Source organism: Lytechinus variegatus, chromosome 1 (genome assembly GCF_018143015.1).
Source record: "Lytechinus variegatus isolate NC3 chromosome 1, Lvar_3.0, whole genome shotgun sequence".
NCBI classification, from domain to species: Eukaryota; Metazoa; Echinodermata; class Echinoidea; order Temnopleuroida; family Toxopneustidae; genus Lytechinus; species Lytechinus variegatus.
The window spans coordinates 70,623,163-70,642,004 of NC_054740.1; the positions used below are offsets into that span (position 1 = coordinate 70,623,163).

At 34.8% G+C, this 18,842-nt stretch overlaps 2 protein-coding genes across 5 annotated transcripts in view; both read left to right on the plus strand.

Moving 5' to 3' along the window:
* The window catches only part of LOC121421675 (glutamate-rich protein 3-like), a 37,432-nt gene extending 23,864 nt beyond the window's left edge, over positions 1-13,568 (plus strand). For 3 of the 4 annotated variants that reach the window (XM_041616466.1, XM_041616459.1, XM_041616450.1), the window contains 3 exons: positions 880-2,570; positions 7,357-7,472; positions 8,415-13,568. In XM_041616466.1, the coding sequence (XP_041472400.1) occupies positions 880-2,570; positions 7,357-7,472; positions 8,415-8,970 (2,363 nt within the window). In that variant the 3' untranslated portion in view covers positions 8,971-13,568. The remainder of the gene's footprint in view (positions 1-879; positions 2,571-7,356; positions 7,473-8,414) is intronic. The other variant, XM_041616476.1, reaches the window with a different exon arrangement.
* A 2,974-nt stretch (positions 13,569-16,542) lies between these two features.
* LOC121421696 (carboxypeptidase B-like) overlaps positions 16,543-18,842 on the plus strand; it is a 28,073-nt gene continuing 25,773 nt past the window's right edge. The window contains exon 1 of the mRNA XM_041616486.1: positions 16,543-16,732. Within this exon, the coding sequence (XP_041472420.1) occupies positions 16,626-16,732 (107 nt within the window). The 5' untranslated portion in view covers positions 16,543-16,625. The remainder of the gene's footprint in view (positions 16,733-18,842) is intronic.

The window sequence follows — 18,842 nt, forward strand, 5'->3', positions numbered from 1 at the left end:
AGGAAAAAAATTTGACAAGCAAAAAAAAAGGCCTTCAACTACCAAATAAAGGGTATCTTGTTTCGTACCCGTAAAAAAATTGACAAGCAAATAAATAAAAAATAAAATAAAAAGGTCTTCACTTTCAAAAAAGAGGGCACACCTCCCTGGATCCGTGCCTGTTGGTAATGATGGCAGTGCAGTTGTAAGTGTCAATGCAAACTGGTTAATGATAGCCCAAGAAGATATTACACAAAATGATGTTCAGACAAAATGACTGTTTGACCAATTGATGGTAGACCATATGGCCAGAATTCACATAGGCGGTATATAAAACCATTGGTTGAACCCATGGTTTTGAAGATTTCCTGTATAAAATATGCATATTTACAGCATATATTAGAGAATTCCAATGCTGATGCGCGCTTTTGTCACAGTGCGCCAAATGACACCTGTTGTCATGATTAAGTATAATGTTTTGAATTAATGAGTCCACTCTTCAAACAGTGGCTCATTAATAACTTTGCGCACTTAACCTTGTCAACAGTCGTCCGTAACAAAAGCGTGCATCAGCACTGGACATTTTTTAACATACACAGTAAATAGGCATAATCTATGGAGGAAATCTGCATAAACCATGGGTTCAACTGATGGTTTTTCAAAACCACTTTTATGAATTTGGACCTATGGTTTTAGCCACGATGATGTGTATTAGACAGTGTGAGAGTAGATCAAGTAAATAAAACCTATTGTTTTATGGTGATAGTAATGATATGATAGAAATAATAGTATTGAAGATGAGTGCTGGTTAGTACTATTACTAGATGATTTGATGAGTTCAATTTTAGTTATTCAATATCCTTTTCCATTTTCCCTTTGTCTCATAATCATCTAATACAGATTATGAATCAGATGGCTTCTCATCAGAAGCAGAGAATGAAAAAGAGTCTATTCATGCTGAAGACAAGAAGACGGAAGACAAATATGGCGATTCTGATTTTGAGGTGGAATCTGAAAAAGAAGAGGAAGAAAAAGAAGATGTTGTAGAGGAAGTTGAAGAGGATGAAGATGAGAAAAGTGACCTTGAGGTGGATTCTGAAAAAGAAGTAGAAGAGGAGAAAGAAGAAGAGGTGGTTCCAGAAGAAAAATATGGCTCTGACAGTGAACAAAGCAAGAGTGCCCTTGAAGAAGTGGAGGAGACATTTCAACAAGAAGATGTGGAAGAAGTAAAAGATGAACCAGAAGAAAAAGAAGATGACAAAGAGGAGGAGAGGAGTCTGTTTAGTGCCTCTGAGGGAGATAACCGACTCTTGTCTTCTGATGAAGAAGACGAGGATAAGAAAAGTCTGTTGGAGGGTCAAAGAAACCATACAGAATCTGAAGCTGATTTTAAGATTTCAAGCTCTGCTGATGAGGATGAAAAGGAAGAGGAGGCCGAGAGACAGACTTTGAAAGATTCAGATGATGAAAAAGTTGAAGATGAAAAGGAAGACAAAGCTGAAGTCAAGGAAGATGAAGGCTCAGATAGGGACATCTCCCAGAGTGCCAGAGATGAGGTGGAGGAGACGGAAGAAGTGCTCGAAGAAAGTCTTACTCTAGAGGTTACTGCAGAAACGGAAGTGGATCCTCCTCCTCAAGAAGCTGTTCTTGTCCAGGAAGCTACCTTGGTTAGAGAGAATAATGAGGATGATGCTGCTCAAGCTGAGGAACAGACCCTGGATGAAAATACTGTGGAGCAGGAAGCACAGGTTGAAAGAGATCAGGTGGAAGAAGAAGATGAGAAGAAGGAAGTCAGCCCACAGGATGATGATGCAGGTAATGCCAGGGATGCTGAGGATACCCAGAGTGTACAAGATGAGGACATGCCAGTCCAGAGTTCTGTTGAGCCTGAGATAGAGCAGTTGGAAGAGACAAAAGATGATGCCTCAGAGGCTCAGCAAGAAGATGAAAAGGAAACTATGTATAGTGCTCCTGTACAGGATCATGCTGAGGCAGGTGTTGAAGCAAATACTGAAAGGGAAGATCCAAGACCAGAAGAACAGGAAGTCCCTGAAGTTGAACAGGAAGATGTTGTTGAACAGACACAGGACATTCAATCAGAAGATCCTGTAGAAACTCAACAGGAAGGTGAACCCCTTGAAGAAGGTCCAAAAGATGAGGCAGATCCAGCAGATGAAGGTGTTTCCCAAGAGGCTCAGGACAGTGAAGCACAACAAGAAGTGCCTCTTGAGGATACTGTAGATGCTCCTGTTGATGAACCAACCCAGGACATCCAAGATAGAGAGTCAGAACAAGGAATAACAGAAGAAAGTGCACAGGAAAAGGAGGAGAATGAGGAAAAGATTAATGATTCACGTCAAAATAAAGAAGAAATGGAGGAAGAACAGGAGGCTGCAGAAACTGTAAATGAGAAGGAAGAAGAGGAAAAGAAGGATGCTGAGAAAGATGAGGAGAAGGATGAAGAGAAGGGAGAGAAGGAAGATGGATATAGATCAGACTCCAGCTCATCCAGCTCCAGCTCTGATTCTGAAGATGAGGAGAAACAGAAGTTGAAGCTATCTGGTTTTATTCAAGAACAAGCAACTGATTCAGTAAGTTCCAATTTCGCTTCATTTGAATTTCAATCATATATTACACAATCTAGCATGGAAGTGTATAAAGCATCCAATATCATTTCTAACCTTAATTTCATTTTGAGAGCAAGAAGGCCATAACATACATATCATTTTTAGTTAAGGGTCAGTTTTTATATCAAATGCTATGAAAAGAGACCTGACATTGATAAACTTTTCTTTTTCACTGTAAACACTCTTATGATTTTGCTGTAAACGTTTCTGAGTGCAAACCAAGAACATTATGTTTTGAAAATGAAACATATCCTATAATGTGTGTTCTTACTACGAAAGGCTTTGGAATCAAGTTCATTTCTGAAAACAAAAATTTTTCTAGAACAAATTTTTTTTTCTATATTGGATAATGTGAATCAACCAAAAAAAGCCAGAAAAAACATTAATTTCTTGTGAGTGGTATGATGTAACCATCTATTAATGTTGTTAATGGTAGTTTTCATGGTTTGCTTCTGTGATCCTTGCACCTTTCTGATTCACTTACATGTTATTTGTTTGGGAGGTTTATGTGGATATTTTGATTACAAAAGCACACACCATTTTCATGTTATTTCTGTTCTCTGTAAGAAAAACAGATAATCTTTGAATAGATATGAACAAAATCTTAATTTAAATGCAATAACGATTAAGATGTGGAGGCATATTCTACATGTCATGCAAAATCTGTGGTGTGATTTAAAGACTACTCTCTTTTCATCCTAAGCTTTAATGTTAAACCATTGGATTTTTAAACTGAGGGATATAATCTTTCAGTTGAATCATGGATTAATCATTTTTAATTTGCACTAAATACTTGAGACAACTCAAGGCAGTGCATTATAACATGAATGTTTATGTTATATACCATTATATAAAAATGTTATGCTGTAGTTCATTTACTAATTTTCATCAATTAACACAATTAATCTGATGATCCTTTGAATTAATGAAATCTATCCTTTTCATCTATTTGTTCATGTCATCATCATTTTCACAAAATCTCTGAATTTTTTTTTTTAAGAGAAAGTATAGATTTTGTTGTGGAGGGATAGAAATATGTGATTTTTGAATACCTTGCTAATATGTTAAAATGTATATTTGATAATTGTTTTGAATTGATTTGGTCTCTTGGGAAATTTCATGAAAATGTAGACTATAATACTAGGTGGAGGCCACAGTTTTATCAAATTAAAAGAAGGAGAAGAGGGTTGACTTTACCTTCTCATCCATTATTAGCAGTCTCAACACATAAGACACATTGCTTACAGCAAAGACAATTCTCTTGCCACATCATACTCATAACAGCAAAGATAATAGCTGCAGATTATAGGTTGAAAATGATGATGATGATATTACTGATTCTGTATGGGTATCGTTCTTATGTGTATATCTTCTATTATTCTATCTGGGTAGAAACCTGATAATACAGGTATACCAGACCAATCACATTCTAACAACAAAGAATCTCCTCTCGATAATGATCAGGTGATTTTTCTTTTCTTTTTGCTTTGCCATATATTCATTTGCTTTATTGCTTTCTGGTCAAGTTGCTTAGGGGGTCATTGATTGTATAGAAATGTCTTATACATTTTATTTTATGGTAAACAAAATATAGCTACAATAAGAAATAAATGATTTTATTTGTGGATTCAAGAGATTGAATTTATTAGTATTAGCAAATATAATATGGAAAATGCATCATAATCTTTGATAAAGATTTCAACAATCTGCCTACGTTTAAAATCTAAGATGGCAAAATAATGTGTGACTACTATAAGGTTAGTAGGACGAATTATTGGTTTCTTAAGGACTGAAAGTTTAGTAACATTAGTCGAGGCTGGAGGGAGTAAATCTGGTAATATAGCAAATCAAACATGTATCTTATATTTTCTACAAATTACAAAAATGCATATGTATTGAATACTGTGTTTTTGATATAGATAAACTTAAATCTATGAATCAAAATCATTTCAGAATTATTCCCATCCCCCCCCCCCTTTATAATATTCTGAATATTCTGTTGTATATGGATAATTCATCTACTACCACCAAGGTCCAGCATGTTAAATTACTATGGTCAAAAATATGTAAAAGAAATACATTTGGATTTATGATAAGACTCTGGATAGAACTCTATTAAGGCTGTCTGTACCATAAGCCAATAATATATATTGTGGCTGGATTTAAAGAAAAATTAGGGATCAAATGTTGGCTATTTGTAAAGCAGTATAATCTCTCATTCTTGCACTTTCATAATATGCTTATTTATATGACGAAGTGCACTGTAGCTGTGCCTGCATATATTTTATCAGCATTTTTATATAGATTAGACATTGCTCTATCATTGCTGCTGTAATTTAGCTTGAATACATGTACATATAAGATCTGGCACCATTCTATCCAGTCAGTTTTCTAAGTATCTGTAAAATTGAATGTGCATTATTCAGGCTCAATATTTTTTTCAGTTTCTTTTTGATAAACTTGTGTAGATTCCACTGTCGTTATTTTCAAATTCTCTAACAAAAATAAGTTGCCATGAAAATTAGTTACCAAACCAGTGAAATATTCTTTCCCATTTTATTGCAAAATCACCAACAGGATCTTATTACATTTAGTGCCTGTTACCTCTTTTTTGTAGGACTTTTTAAAGCTAGATTTTCATTTTATTTAGATGTAATTAAATTATTACCCATCCTTGACATCATTCCAAAAGTTAGTGTGTATTGATTTTTTTTAAAAGGAGACAGCATACTCTATAGGTTTGGAATCAACTTAATACACAAAATCCCTCAAATGTGATAAACCACTTTTGCAGACATTTAAAAAAATATATATTTTTAGTCCTCTGGATATACATGTACACTCTAAATTCCAAGAATTTAAAATAAATCCAGATCAGCTGTGAATAGTGACAAGCTGAATTTTGAATTTATTTTAAATCTTAGAGATCAAATTTAAATAGATTTAAATTCAAATATTTTAGATTTATATTGTAATCAACAAGGTTTAAATCTAATATTTGACAGGTCACTATTCGCAGCCGATCTGGATTTATCTGAAATCCTTGGAATTTAGAGTGTATATTTACACTAATGCTCTCAGACAGGAAACATTAAATGTCCAAACAAGTCTGGACAGGAAAGAATAATCGTATTCTTTTTTTCTGTTTTATTCTTTTCTCTTTTATCTCTTTCTCTTTGACTGTTTTTCTTACTCATCAACAATTGAAGTTCATCTTCATCATTTCTTTAAACTTTGTATTTCTATCAAAATTTTCAATACTTATTTAACCTTATCAGAGTTGCTTTCATTTGGTTATCAATCCTATTCAATTTGGTATCATTCTGTCACGCATGCAATGATCATCTGCACTCTTCATGTATATGCACACTCTTGTCCTATTGTGAGAATTTAGTAATAATCATATAGCATGAAACATGCATTTCATAATCAGGGGGCCGCGGAACTGTTTTCAAAGTGGGGGGGGGCTGAGACAAAAGTGGGAGGGCTGACCATGCTAAAAATCACAATCATATAGTCATCTTTACGTTTTTGTACACGGTTTTTGAAAAAAGTTCCGCGGCGCCCAGTAAATGATAGAAGAATGGCACAGAACACAACACATTTAGATTCAAACTATTGATTTGCATTCACACTCTAATTCACTCACTAATAAAGAAGAATTCATTGATTTAAAATAACTCTGGATCAGCTGTGATTACTAATCAATCTACCACTTGATTTAGAGTTGGACCTTAAGGGTTTTGATTTAAAGCATATAGATTCGATCTTTTTTTCTTTGAGATTTAAAAGTAAGTAATCAAGATTCAAATCAAGTCCAGAGTATGATCGACCACAAATTACAGCCGATCTGAATTTATTGTAAATCTCTATACAGAATTAGAGTTTCCACAGAGGATTTATTTCTACTGTATCCTGTTTTCTGAGAACAATCTAGCATTTCTTTGCCTTTTATCAATTTCTTTTTTTTTACATGACCCATCCTTCAGATGAAACAAGCTAAATTTCTTTGAATCCTTGTAAAGTTTTCAGTTGATATATGTATTCATATGTAATGCCAGCACTCTCTTTAATCTAAACTGTCATGCAACCATGTATCGACAATATATTATTGCTTGTTGATTAGTTTCATTGTATCTCTTATTTACATTTAACAATGGCTACTATAGTATTTGACAATTAAGAAGGAAATTTACCAAAACATCAGGTTTTAACTTATTCAGTGAGTCTGTACAGAATTAAATCGTCTCAATGAAAATAATTTAAAAATGAATAAAAACTCAGAATTGATAATATCTTCATTGCCCAAAGCATTTGGACTTAAATAATTACCCAGTGAAAATTCAATAATCCAAGTTGGTTTTATGTAATTCCTTCAAAAGAATTGTTTTTTAAACTTTACATACAAACTTATTTGTATAATATATAATTGGTGAACTGTTCAAGCATTGTATCTCAAATTCAACAAATTTGAGGACTTCCCAGAAATGGCTTTGATTTACAATTCTGGCAATGCTGCCAATACTGTCTGAAAACAGAGAACTCTTTCTAGGCAAGAAAGGGTTGCTACTTTAACTTGCATGTCTTGATTCATGTACATGGTTTTACCAGTCCACCCTCAAAATAAAAGCTAACATCCATTGATATTCTTGGTGTGAATAGTCTGATGTGTCAAGCTTACCCCTACTTAGTTAGAATGTATCTTTTGGAGATGAATATTAAAACAAGTTTTAAATTAATTTGTTGACAGTCTTACAGTCGACTTGCTTTGAACATGAATGAGAAGAGCCTTGGTAGTGATCAGGCCGAACAGATAGCCCAGGCCTTGCTCGAAGACCCCAAGTACAAATCTATTGAATATCTTCTGTAAGTTCAGAACAATTTTCAATTATTCGTTGTAGATTAGAACATTCTTTATTTTCTTTATTCTTTATTTTCTCCCCATTTTTTCACCAAAACTTATTTTTTGAGAGACTTCATGATTGATAGAAAGTTGCAAACTCCGAATTAAATCTCTCAATGGATTTTAAAATGCAAGTTTGTTTGATTATATCATGCATTTTCTGTGTGTTTTCTTTTTAAATTGGGTGAAGTTTATGTATCTTCAATGGTTTAATAAGAAGAGTGAACTTATTTTCATTAACTTTTTTTTAAGTTACATTTTGACAGAGTGACAAATATGGATCAGTTTGATAGCAGATGCTAAGCAAAGACTTTATCTTTACTAAAGAAAGTCAAAACAAAAGAATGTAGAAATATGATTGAGCACTTCCATTTGTTTGCTGTGTGGAGGAAACATGTATATTAACCCTTTTTTCAATAAATGCTGTTTTGAGATTTCTTCGTGAGATAAAGCTCATTTATTCACCTTTTTGCCATGAGTCATGTTATCATTTGTGCATGCTAACTGTATGATTTTCATATTCCATGTAGCATATTTGCAATTGAGATTGCTTCGTAAAAAGGCATCCATTCAATGTGTTAATTCAAAATACAAATGTTTTTTTGACCAATATCAGTTGTCTTCTAAGTTGCATTTTTTCATATCCAATGGAAGTTTATCTACATAAGTGCCTGAATCAGGGTATTCATGTATGTAAGTTATAGATTTTGTACTTCTGTACAGAAGTCATGTTTACATTGATCTCCATGCATGATGTTGATGTGATTTACACACTTGTATTGATGTCATGAAGTAATATTCGTTAAGCGTTTGCCTAGATGAACTGCCTTGACAAAAAATGACGAAGAGAAAAATATGACTTGTGTCTTAAATGCTAACTTATTCCATTTCTATTCCCACCTCAGGCTCCGCGCTAATCCACTAGAGGACAAAGGTATATCAGCCATCATGCAATCCTTGATAACCCTACACCATCAGATCCCTGAGGCAACCGAAGATGCGGAGGAACAACCTAAGACAGGGATCAAGTTGACACACCTCGACCTAGGAGACACCAAGATTACTAATAAGGGAGCTGTGGATGTTGCAGACTTCCTCAAACTACCTACAAACATCACCAACGTCAACCTCAGTGACAACTCCCTGGGACGGTCTGGTTGCAAGGCCCTCGCCGCTGGCCTCAGATGCAACAAGAGCCTGTCAACTCTCAGTATAGAGTATGCAAGTCTGGGAGACAGTGGTTGCAGGGAGATCATTGAGGCGATACGTGACCATCCCACGCTTCGTGAGCTGAATCTGGAAGGGAATGGTATCACCGATGAGAGCGCCCGTGCCCTTCTGCAGCTGGTGAAGGATAACAGTGTCTTGACCTCAATCAACTTCGTAAGGGATAATCAAGTCACACAAGAACTGGCTGAAGAGATTGAGGAGATCTTGAAAACTGGAGAGTTCATCTGGTAACTGATTATTACAGGATTGCTATCGACCTCATTCATGTGCGAATGTTACCTGCTCAAAAGCTGTTGTAAATGTCAAGACAAAAAAAGCTGAATATCCAGACAAGAAACATTGTCTGTGAGCAACACATGCACTTAAAGAGAAGTGAATAGTTGCCTGCACAGTATGCAAATTATGATAAAGGCACATATGTCAGAGAACACTTCCTTTAGCTGCCATTAGTTTTTATTGTCTCTGACATCATTTGTTGGTCTTGGCAAATTGGTCCTCAATTTAATAGCATTTTCATATCTTATGAAGATAGTGTATAGGCCTACTATCACAGATGGTGACAATATTTCATCCCATTATTTTAGACTTAGTTGGTTGCAGGCTTGCAGAATTATTGAGTCTGTCTCTCAGAAGATGACAAACAACTTTACAATGTCAAAGAATTTGAGAGGGAGGTGATCTTTGAAGGGTTTGATGATGGTATGGATAACATATGGGGAGGTTTTATGGCTCACCTGGTGTTGGGTACCGAAAAGGACGGTGGAATAAAGTCCCTCAGTGATGGACTGTCAAGCTTATTGGAGTGTCAAGCCTCATCACCTCTTCAACTGCTTTTAGCTGTCATCAGGGGACCGATTCATGAAAGATGTCAGCACTGGCAATGTGTCTTTGTCTGACAGTTACCATAGTAACAGTAAGAAGCCAGTGCCTCTCTGTCAATCAAAAGCTAGGATTTCACTGAAATAGTCAGCTCTGACAATTTAGTCAGTGCTAACAACTTTCATGAAACATCCCCCTGGTCTACAGTTCTTTCAAAGCTTTACCCAATCTCGCAAAGTAATTCTCTCTTCTCTCTCCCAGTATTTTTTGCTTTTGTGTCTCTCACTCCTCTCCATTGCTTTCTTTTTCATTTCTCATTTGTTATTTTTATTCTGCCATAGTGCTTCCCAGTACTAACTACACAAGGAATCATAAACCTCAACATTAACATGAGGGTATACATATATATTTTTACTACGTCCAAGTTATTTTTGTATGTTTAATGAAACTGTAATGACTTACAAGTACTGACTGAAAATCGTTGGACCATGTAAGGCCTTTTGACCTGATGTAATCTAGCGTATACATGTAATTTTAGAGTGCAATTTCTGTATCATAAACCTGTCTGAGTATTTGGGGGGGATTCTGAGTTAGAATATTATATATGTTCATAGGTTGATGTGTGTATTTGTTTAAAGGATTTCAGGCATAATTTTTAATACTAATCAAATGGAAAAATAGCATGTTCAGTTTGATGTGATTATCATCAAGGTTCTATTTTAAGTAGAATTTAATTGCAATTCAAATTGAAACTTCGCAGTTGTGATTGATGATGAGTTAAGAATATACTGTAGGTTAGATCGGGAACGTGTTCTCCCTTTCATGTCCCCGATGAGATACAGATAAAATCAACCTGTATATATATATAGAGAGAGGGAAATCTGTAGTTTTTTTTAATGCTACCATATATTATTATGTATGATCATTTCAGAGAGACTCTTCTCTATCCTGTCTCATTGAGAGGGAGAAGAGGAGAGAGGTAGAAAGAGGGGGGGGGGGGTGAATGAAAGAGAGTGAAAGAGAATGAGAAGGATTAATTATCAAACCTTGACTCGTTGACCAATAGTATTTGATATCAGATTTCATCTATATATTTTATCTTGATATAGCTTTGTCTTGAAAACTAAAATAACAAGTACATCTATGTTTGCCTATGAATTAACAAACGATTCCTTTGATTGTGTGTGTGATAGCATAAAGTACTTCACACTCTTTCCACCTTGAAACTAAGAACCATATATTGTAAAGAGGTATCTCCTTTATTGTAAAATGAAATTAAACAAAATATATTTTAATGTAGTTGTGAGATAATTGCTTGGGCATTTTCTGTACAGGTATAGAGAATATGTATTTTTCAATTGTACTTTATCCTCTTGATTTCTTTTATTCATAAATGACTATATTCACTTTCATATTCATCAGCAGTTGCAAGTAGTATGTACATATAATGATTGTTATTTGTTAATTATGAATGCATATAAACATACTTGGATAATTGTTATTACAATATTTTATTGAAAGAGATTGGTGATATAGAGAAAGGTTGCTACATGTTAATCAACTAAATGAAGCTGTAAGTATGGTGTGTTTAGTTTGTATATTTGTATATATTGAAGCTTGTACACATCTGGTATAGAAATTGAAGTCATCATTAGTTGTATGCGGCCAAACAAAATTCTTCACACATTGTATGGCTTTGCAAGATATTGAAATATTTTTTTCTATAAATTTTACTGAGGAGTGTTTAGTTTTACAATATTCAAGCATGCTTTATATTAACCATAATGTTCCCACTGGAAGAAGAATGTGCAGAAATGCAGTCAGAATTAAATTCTCTCTTTTCTTTTACGACACATTAAACAATCGAATGCATTCCAGAAATTTGGACCAATTTATGGGTCCAGATCCAATATTTTGCTTGAAAAAAGCTTGATGTACATTGAAAGAAGGTAACATTATACTGCATATGGAGAGCATTCTAAATGTACTCTTAATGAAAAATAGTATTCAAACAACATTCCAACAACAATAATTCAAAACAATTTGATTTCATTGAAAGCATAATTGAGATTGTTCAAAAAAAAATTTCAAAACTTAAATCCATCATTCTGGATATTTCTGCCTAGTTTCTGCTAATTCTGAATTGATGTTATGACTGAGCTTACTATAGAACACAACCTAATAATGCAGCATTTATGTGTAATGTGTGTGTGATTTTAGTATGCTGCATAATGCGTGATCATTATGCTTTTGATGAACATTTTCTTCAAAGTTGTCATTATTAGTTGGTGTGAATTTGATTATAAGAATGTTAAGAACTTGATATTTTGGATCAATTGTATGATTCTGACAAGTACCTGTGTATTTTTAATTGTTCATATGTATATTCTAGTATTATTTTTGTTAGTAAAGCAAAGAAATTGAATACTAGTACATGTTTATAAAAATTTTGAGAGATGTGGGGATTTAACATCGTACATGAAGTGAAATCATTTTGGGAGGCTAATATACAAATATGAATATGTTTTATTGAAGTTGTTCAGCTTAAGGCAATTGAATGATTTATCAAATAGATATTATAAATTGATTATCATAGTAAGCTGTTTTAAGCTATCATGCTTGTGTCTATCTGTGTATGTATCTGGCGATTTGAATGAAAAAATAAAAGTCAAAGATTGGAAGAAATATGCCTATTTGTGTACAGCAGTTTGATCAAAATCCACAACTGCACATACCAGTGGCGGACCGTGACCTGGAGGAGACAATTGAGTGGAGGGGCACTGTATCGTTTGTAAACAATGCTTTGTCTCCTCCGGGTCACGGTCCGCCACTGGCACACACTGTAACTAATACCTGATGGCACAAACTGGATGATATTGTATTATCAATGTATTACTTTAGAAGCACAGTATCCTAATCACCCTTTGGAGTTAATAATCACTTTTTTTTCTAAATTAATCTTAATGCAAGTCCTACTCTGTAAGCCTGCTTGAGTTTGGTAGTCACTTGATATTTCCATACATGCACCAAAATGTTGCTTTTGTTACAACTCTGATAGTACACTGATTTGTAATGGGCTGTAATTGACCGTTGAGTTGTTTGACAAAGTTACTGGTCAAACTGAAGCATTACTCAACTGACATTTATGGTTCACTGTCTATCTGTCATTAAGTATGAAAATATACTTCAAGATTACTCTCATCTCTTCATGCATTCAATTGAAAAAAGGCAATTAATTCAAATATGATGGGATGATGTCAAAACTCATATTCATATGTCATTTTGGGATAGTTCAGGCTTTTGAAAAATGGCAATGTCTCTCTATATGTCATCTCATATGAAAATGCACAATGCATGCCTAGTGTACTGTGTTTGAAAAATAAAATATCTTGATACATTAAAGCTAATTTCTTATACATGTATGAAACTCATGCTATTCATATTAACAGTTGTATACATTACCCTTTATATTTTTCAAATCAAGTTCATACAAAATACCTTCTAAGTTCCGATGGTGCCTTATGAATAATATTCATATTTCTTTTCTGCTCAGAAAAGAAATATGAATATTATTGATATTATTCAAATTCTGTGAAATAAATTTTTTTGACAAGGGATGTCTAAAGTTGGAATGACATGGCTTATAGAATTTTCAGAACAATTTCTGAAAACAGAGTGATCCCTTTCAGTAAATGTAAATTACTGTATTAGCATTTCCCTCCTTTCTCATGCAGGTTGCCTCTATTTTCATTATAAGATTGACATAACCATACAAGTGTAAGATTTTTATTGCAATGAGTTTTTATGCTTCTTTCTTTTATGCAAGCTCTGTACTAAACACTGCTTTACAGTTTGAATTATGTGACATTTCTAATGCAAAACGTGCACTTATTAATTTATCCGTCCAACTACTGTCTCACAATATATTTCGTCTTTCTGTGTTTATTTTCTCACAAGCGAATTTGTTATTAGAGCATAGTGATCAAAGTATAATAAATTAGAACAAAATGTCATATAATTGTCTTTGTTTATTTGCACGTCTTCTGTATACTTTCTATGCATAATGATGATCTTTATGCAAATTGACCTACTTTCAAGTAAACGGTGTAAAAGGAGAGTTAAGAGTTGAGATGCAGACAATATGGTTGGCCTAAAGGCTGGTGTAAACGAAATAGAACAGATGCCATTTCATAATGACTTTACTATTAGCCAATCAGATTGCAGGATTTCCATAGATTTTTACTGTTATTGCAAATTTGTTATCATAACAAGTTTTATGAAACTGGTCCCAGGGGTAATCATGGCGGTAACGAGCCAAGGCGTCGATGGGGGGGGGGGGGGCGGCAATCACCTCCATGGAAATATTTAGGGTGAAAACATTTTGTCCCCGCTCCCCCCAAAATATTGACAACTTGAAAAAATTAATAAAAGCAATGCAAATATATATGTTTTTCAGCATTATAAAGCACCGTAAAACCACGAAACAAAATTTTCAAATTTTCGGCGGATATGTATTCTGTATTATAATTTGCAGAAAAGTTTGGACATTTTTTTTTATCCCGCCCCTCCATCCGAAACATGGATCGATTCCCCTGGCGACAAGGCTGTGGAGAGAGGGAGAGAGACTTGGAATTTTCGAAGTTTTACCAAATAAAGATCCAAACAATTTTTGGCTATTTATATCTAAAAAAATAGGAAAGAGCGAGGAAAAGAAAAGAATGAGAGAATCAAATTTCAAAGTTTTTCATCCACTGGAAATCCATATAATTTGGAATATTAAAAAAAAGAGGGAGTGAAGAGAGGGTGGGAGGGTCTCGGAGAGAAAAGCGAGGAAGATATTATAATATTATAGAGGGGAACAGAGCGAGAAGGCGAAATAAGGGGAAGATGAAATTAAACCAAGGAATTTATATTTGCTCATTATTTTGGAGATTGAAATGCAATTTTCTTTTTCGCTTTCTACACCAAGAATGATATTTGTTAAACCCAACCAATGAATGGTGGTGATGAATAATACGCTTTTTTTGTTATTACCAGAAATGTCGGCTTAAAAACGTTATATTCGGCTTTGCAGGTCTGTGCTTATGGTAACGTCTTAACCTGGGCTTAACCAGAGGAAATAATCATAGTAATCCAGCTTTACGGTCATTTTCTAGTACTACAGGGTGTAATACAAAAACAAAAACCTCAACATTTTACATGATTCTTATGACAAAAGCATTGTCTATGGTTATGAGGCATTATCATTATTACATGTGTCTAGAAGGGCACACTGATAGGGTATTAACTTATTGGGATTTCCATATTCCATATATTATCGATGCATGCACAATTCAAAGGTTACCTTTTCCAAGTAAAACAATTGATAACTTTTAAACAAAATAATTTCCTCATGAAAGCTTAAACGTTAAACATATAAAATGTCATTATCTGCATTACAAAACTAGCAACACAATGCAAGATGACGAAAGGGGAAAAAATAAGTGGCGAGTGGTGCTGCTAAAAGCCGCTAAAAGGCAACTCCTTTTTTTCCCCAAAGACGTCGACGATGCTTGAGTGTCTGAAAGGAGACCCTTTACGACTTTTCTGGACACAGGTGCGTTGCAAGCTATGCAGAGAGGGGCAATCCCCCCCCCCCCCTCCAGATCGACTCTTCTGTTAACCTTTTTGATCTGTAGTAGAAGTGAACCAACTTATATTTTTGCTTTTAAATAGATAGTACTAAAAAGTATGATTTTTTTCTTTTGAAAATTGGTGTTCAATGATCCGTGACGGGATCCGTGGTGATCCAACAAACCTCAACAATTAGGTAGTCCTTTATCATCCATATCCCAAAGTTTTTATATTATTGAAAGACTATTATTTTCATAACTTGTCACTGATTTAATATCTTTCTAATTAAGGATAAATGATGGGTTCCCCCTTTTTTTTTGGACACCCAGAATAATAGAATCCATAATCTACAGTGTGTATCAAAAAATGGTTTACACTTAGAAAAAATCCTGTAAAAATTTACAGTTGTAATATCCTGAACATTTTTCCACATTTTAACGGATCCATTTAAGCAAATGACGACATAACTGCACAGGAATAATATTTCCGCTTGAGTGAGCATCACTTACTTTTGAAAAGTTAGTGAAAATTGATTTGCGCAGAACTTTGAAATAGTTATGCAAATAACTGTAGACGTAAATCATGTATTTAGCTTGTAAATTTCATTTAAAGAGTAAAGACATCTTTACCCTTTTTTAAACGTGTTGCCTTGCCCAAAACACTTCCAAAAGTGCATTGCGCCCCACCCCACTCCCCCACACACCGAGGCTATCGTGACGATATTTGCTTTACACTGAGCAGTGATTTACATGAAACAGCTTAGGCTTCACTTTCATTTTGTTCATCATTGTAAAGCTTGGGAAAAGTGTAGAGAAACAAGTATTAATGAAAAATTAAATGTAAACCCACTTTAAATAAACACTTAGTGAAAGAAATGCTGGAGATGTCTGATATAAACTTTTGTTCAGATACAGTTATGTCCTCAGATCCAGCTGGCACAAAAAGGGTAAATAATGTGCTTACTAAGTCTGTTGAAATTGTAACAAAATGCTTGAATGTATCCGTTTTATTTTCAATTGACCAAAAGTGCAAGGAACATGTTTGAGAAATGTTTCGCAAGGTAAGTTTAATTTCGCCCGTTCCCCTTGAGACACAGCGTGAGAGCGAGCATTTCTGCGCAAACAGATTTCTACGAACTTTACAAAAATGGACAGTGCTCACTCAAGTTTAACATTCTGTCAAAACTTTTACTTTCATTGGATGGATGAGACCCAAACCCAAGGTTTTATAAGAAAAAATTACTCTCATCTTGTATATTTTTGAATTCCCAGGGCTTTTTCAAAGTGTAAACTTTTTTTGATACGCACTGTATAGTTAAGTGCACTCAGTGAATAGGACTCTGATATTTGCTCCTTTGATGTAAAACCACTCTGGCTACTCACAGTGATCTAGACCTTTGTTCATGTGTTTACGTTTGGTCATTCTGGACGGAACAGGACTTTCTGCAAACAAGCATGATACTGGCAGGGAATGGGATGAGAGTGGCTGTGACCATCGTAATTTGCTTGGTCCTATACGGGACAAGAGCGGGGTCAGACGATCCACCGGTTCGATATGATGGGTGAGTTGAATAGAACCATGGATTCTACCATAGAACTTATTCGTGTCGACTCATTGTAACAGATCGCTAAGGATTATTATTCATCCGATGATCATGATAATACTTTCATATATTATATTCCTATATCACCATCCAAAATAGCACATAGGCCTAATAATTTAATGTGAATAATTTGAACAATATACAAGAAAGTGAACTAGGCCTACTATATCAATTCGATTCTACTCAATAACAATCGTTCAAATCAGATCTCCACAGTTGAAACAATATGAACTGCTCGCCTTAATTGATTAGTGAGATATGTATCCTGTTCACGAGTTACTCCAAACATTCCTGTTTAGTCCTTTTCCAGGTCAGTATATGCTAAAAAATAGTTTTTACTCGCGCTTGATTAAAAAAGAAAAGAATACTCAGAATATTCAATTTTCAGGTGTAAATAATTACGTGATATATCAAAAAATTTGAGCTCGCGCTTCACGCTAACATTGTTCATTTAGGTCTGGTGAGATGCCTTAGAAAAAAAATTAAGATGAACTTAAAATTTCAGACTGAAGTTAGGACTAAAAAAAAGAATGCTCAGAATATTCAATTTTCAGGTCTAAATAATTAAGTGATATATCCAAAAAAATTGAGCTCGCGCTTACATTGTTCATTTAGGACTTGTGAGATGCCTTAGAAAAAAAATAAGATGAACTTAAAACTTCAGACTGAAGTTAGGATTACCCCATCCCCTCTCAAATAAACAGCTATTTTCGGGCCGATCGGGAAAACGTGGACAAAAATATTTTCCCGTCCTACTGGCGAAAGCTGGATCCACCCCTGATCGGTTACAACCAATTATTTCATGTTTTTAAATTACTTGACTTAGATAAACGATCGAGGGCCCGGGGGGGGGGCACTTCCATTCACGAGTGGATACCATGCGCGACCATGGGGTCTCGAAAAGCACCCTAAACACGTAATTTCCATATTCTGAAAATGCACCCCTTAACAAGTATTGGCGTGTGAAACCCTACCCTTAACAAGTATTGGAAACAAAACGATACTCTTGGCAAGTATTCCCTGAAATGAACCCCTAAACAAGTACAGGAATGTTTTATTGTTACGGGTCCTTCGGTCGTCGGCTTTACCTTATTTGGTTTAGTACGACCCCACCTCGCGCAAATCGGACTCTAAACACGTAGTAAAGGGGCAAAAAGGACATCCTTTAATAAAACATTTAATTTTGTTTTATCGATCCCCGCAAATTCGACCCTAAACACGTAATTTTCCTAGCGAAATAGATACCCTTTTTTCATTATTTTTGTGTTTTTGACACCCTTATCACGTTACGTACGTAACGTGCCCTATCGTGAAAAAGACATTTTTTTACGTGTTTTTTTGGTCGCGCATGGTATCCACTCGTCAATGTAAGTGGCCCCCCGGGGTCGAGGGCAGGAAGCGCCAATATCAAGGACAGCGGAACGATTTTTCAATCTCCAAAAGAATGGGCGAATATAATTTACTTTGTTTGATTTCATCCATTGTGCCATTTCGCTCTGCTTCTCTGTAATATTCTACTGATTCTACCTCCCTCATTTTTTTAGCCCCCGCTCGCCCGGCCCCTGAATATAGAGGGGTGGGGTTTCGAAAACAAAGCATTTTTAATCGTTTTTACCATGAGACAGGTCCGTTGCTATATCAGTGCATGAGTTATTTTTATTTTGTTATGCATACTTGAATCCATCGATTCCATCCCCTTCCAAAGTTAAAACTAATATACTTCACTGCACTCGACTGAATCGGAATATAATGTGAATTCGATATTGATGTAATTCCTCAAGTATTATCAGATTATGAAGAAGTTTAAATGTACAGTTAATTGCCCCCAATTCATCTTTATTATATATATTTACATTTCATTTCATTTATTGGTTTCTGCAACACTTTTTCATAAACACATGCACAATGAAAATACAATAATAATATACGTATAACTGACAAGCAAAACATTGAACATAATTGCATTTTCTATCAATATATATCGATTGTTAGAAGGTTGCAGGGGTTACCACTATAAGCTAAGCTTGACAGCGTGGCAGCCCCAGAAAACAATAATTATTATTCATCC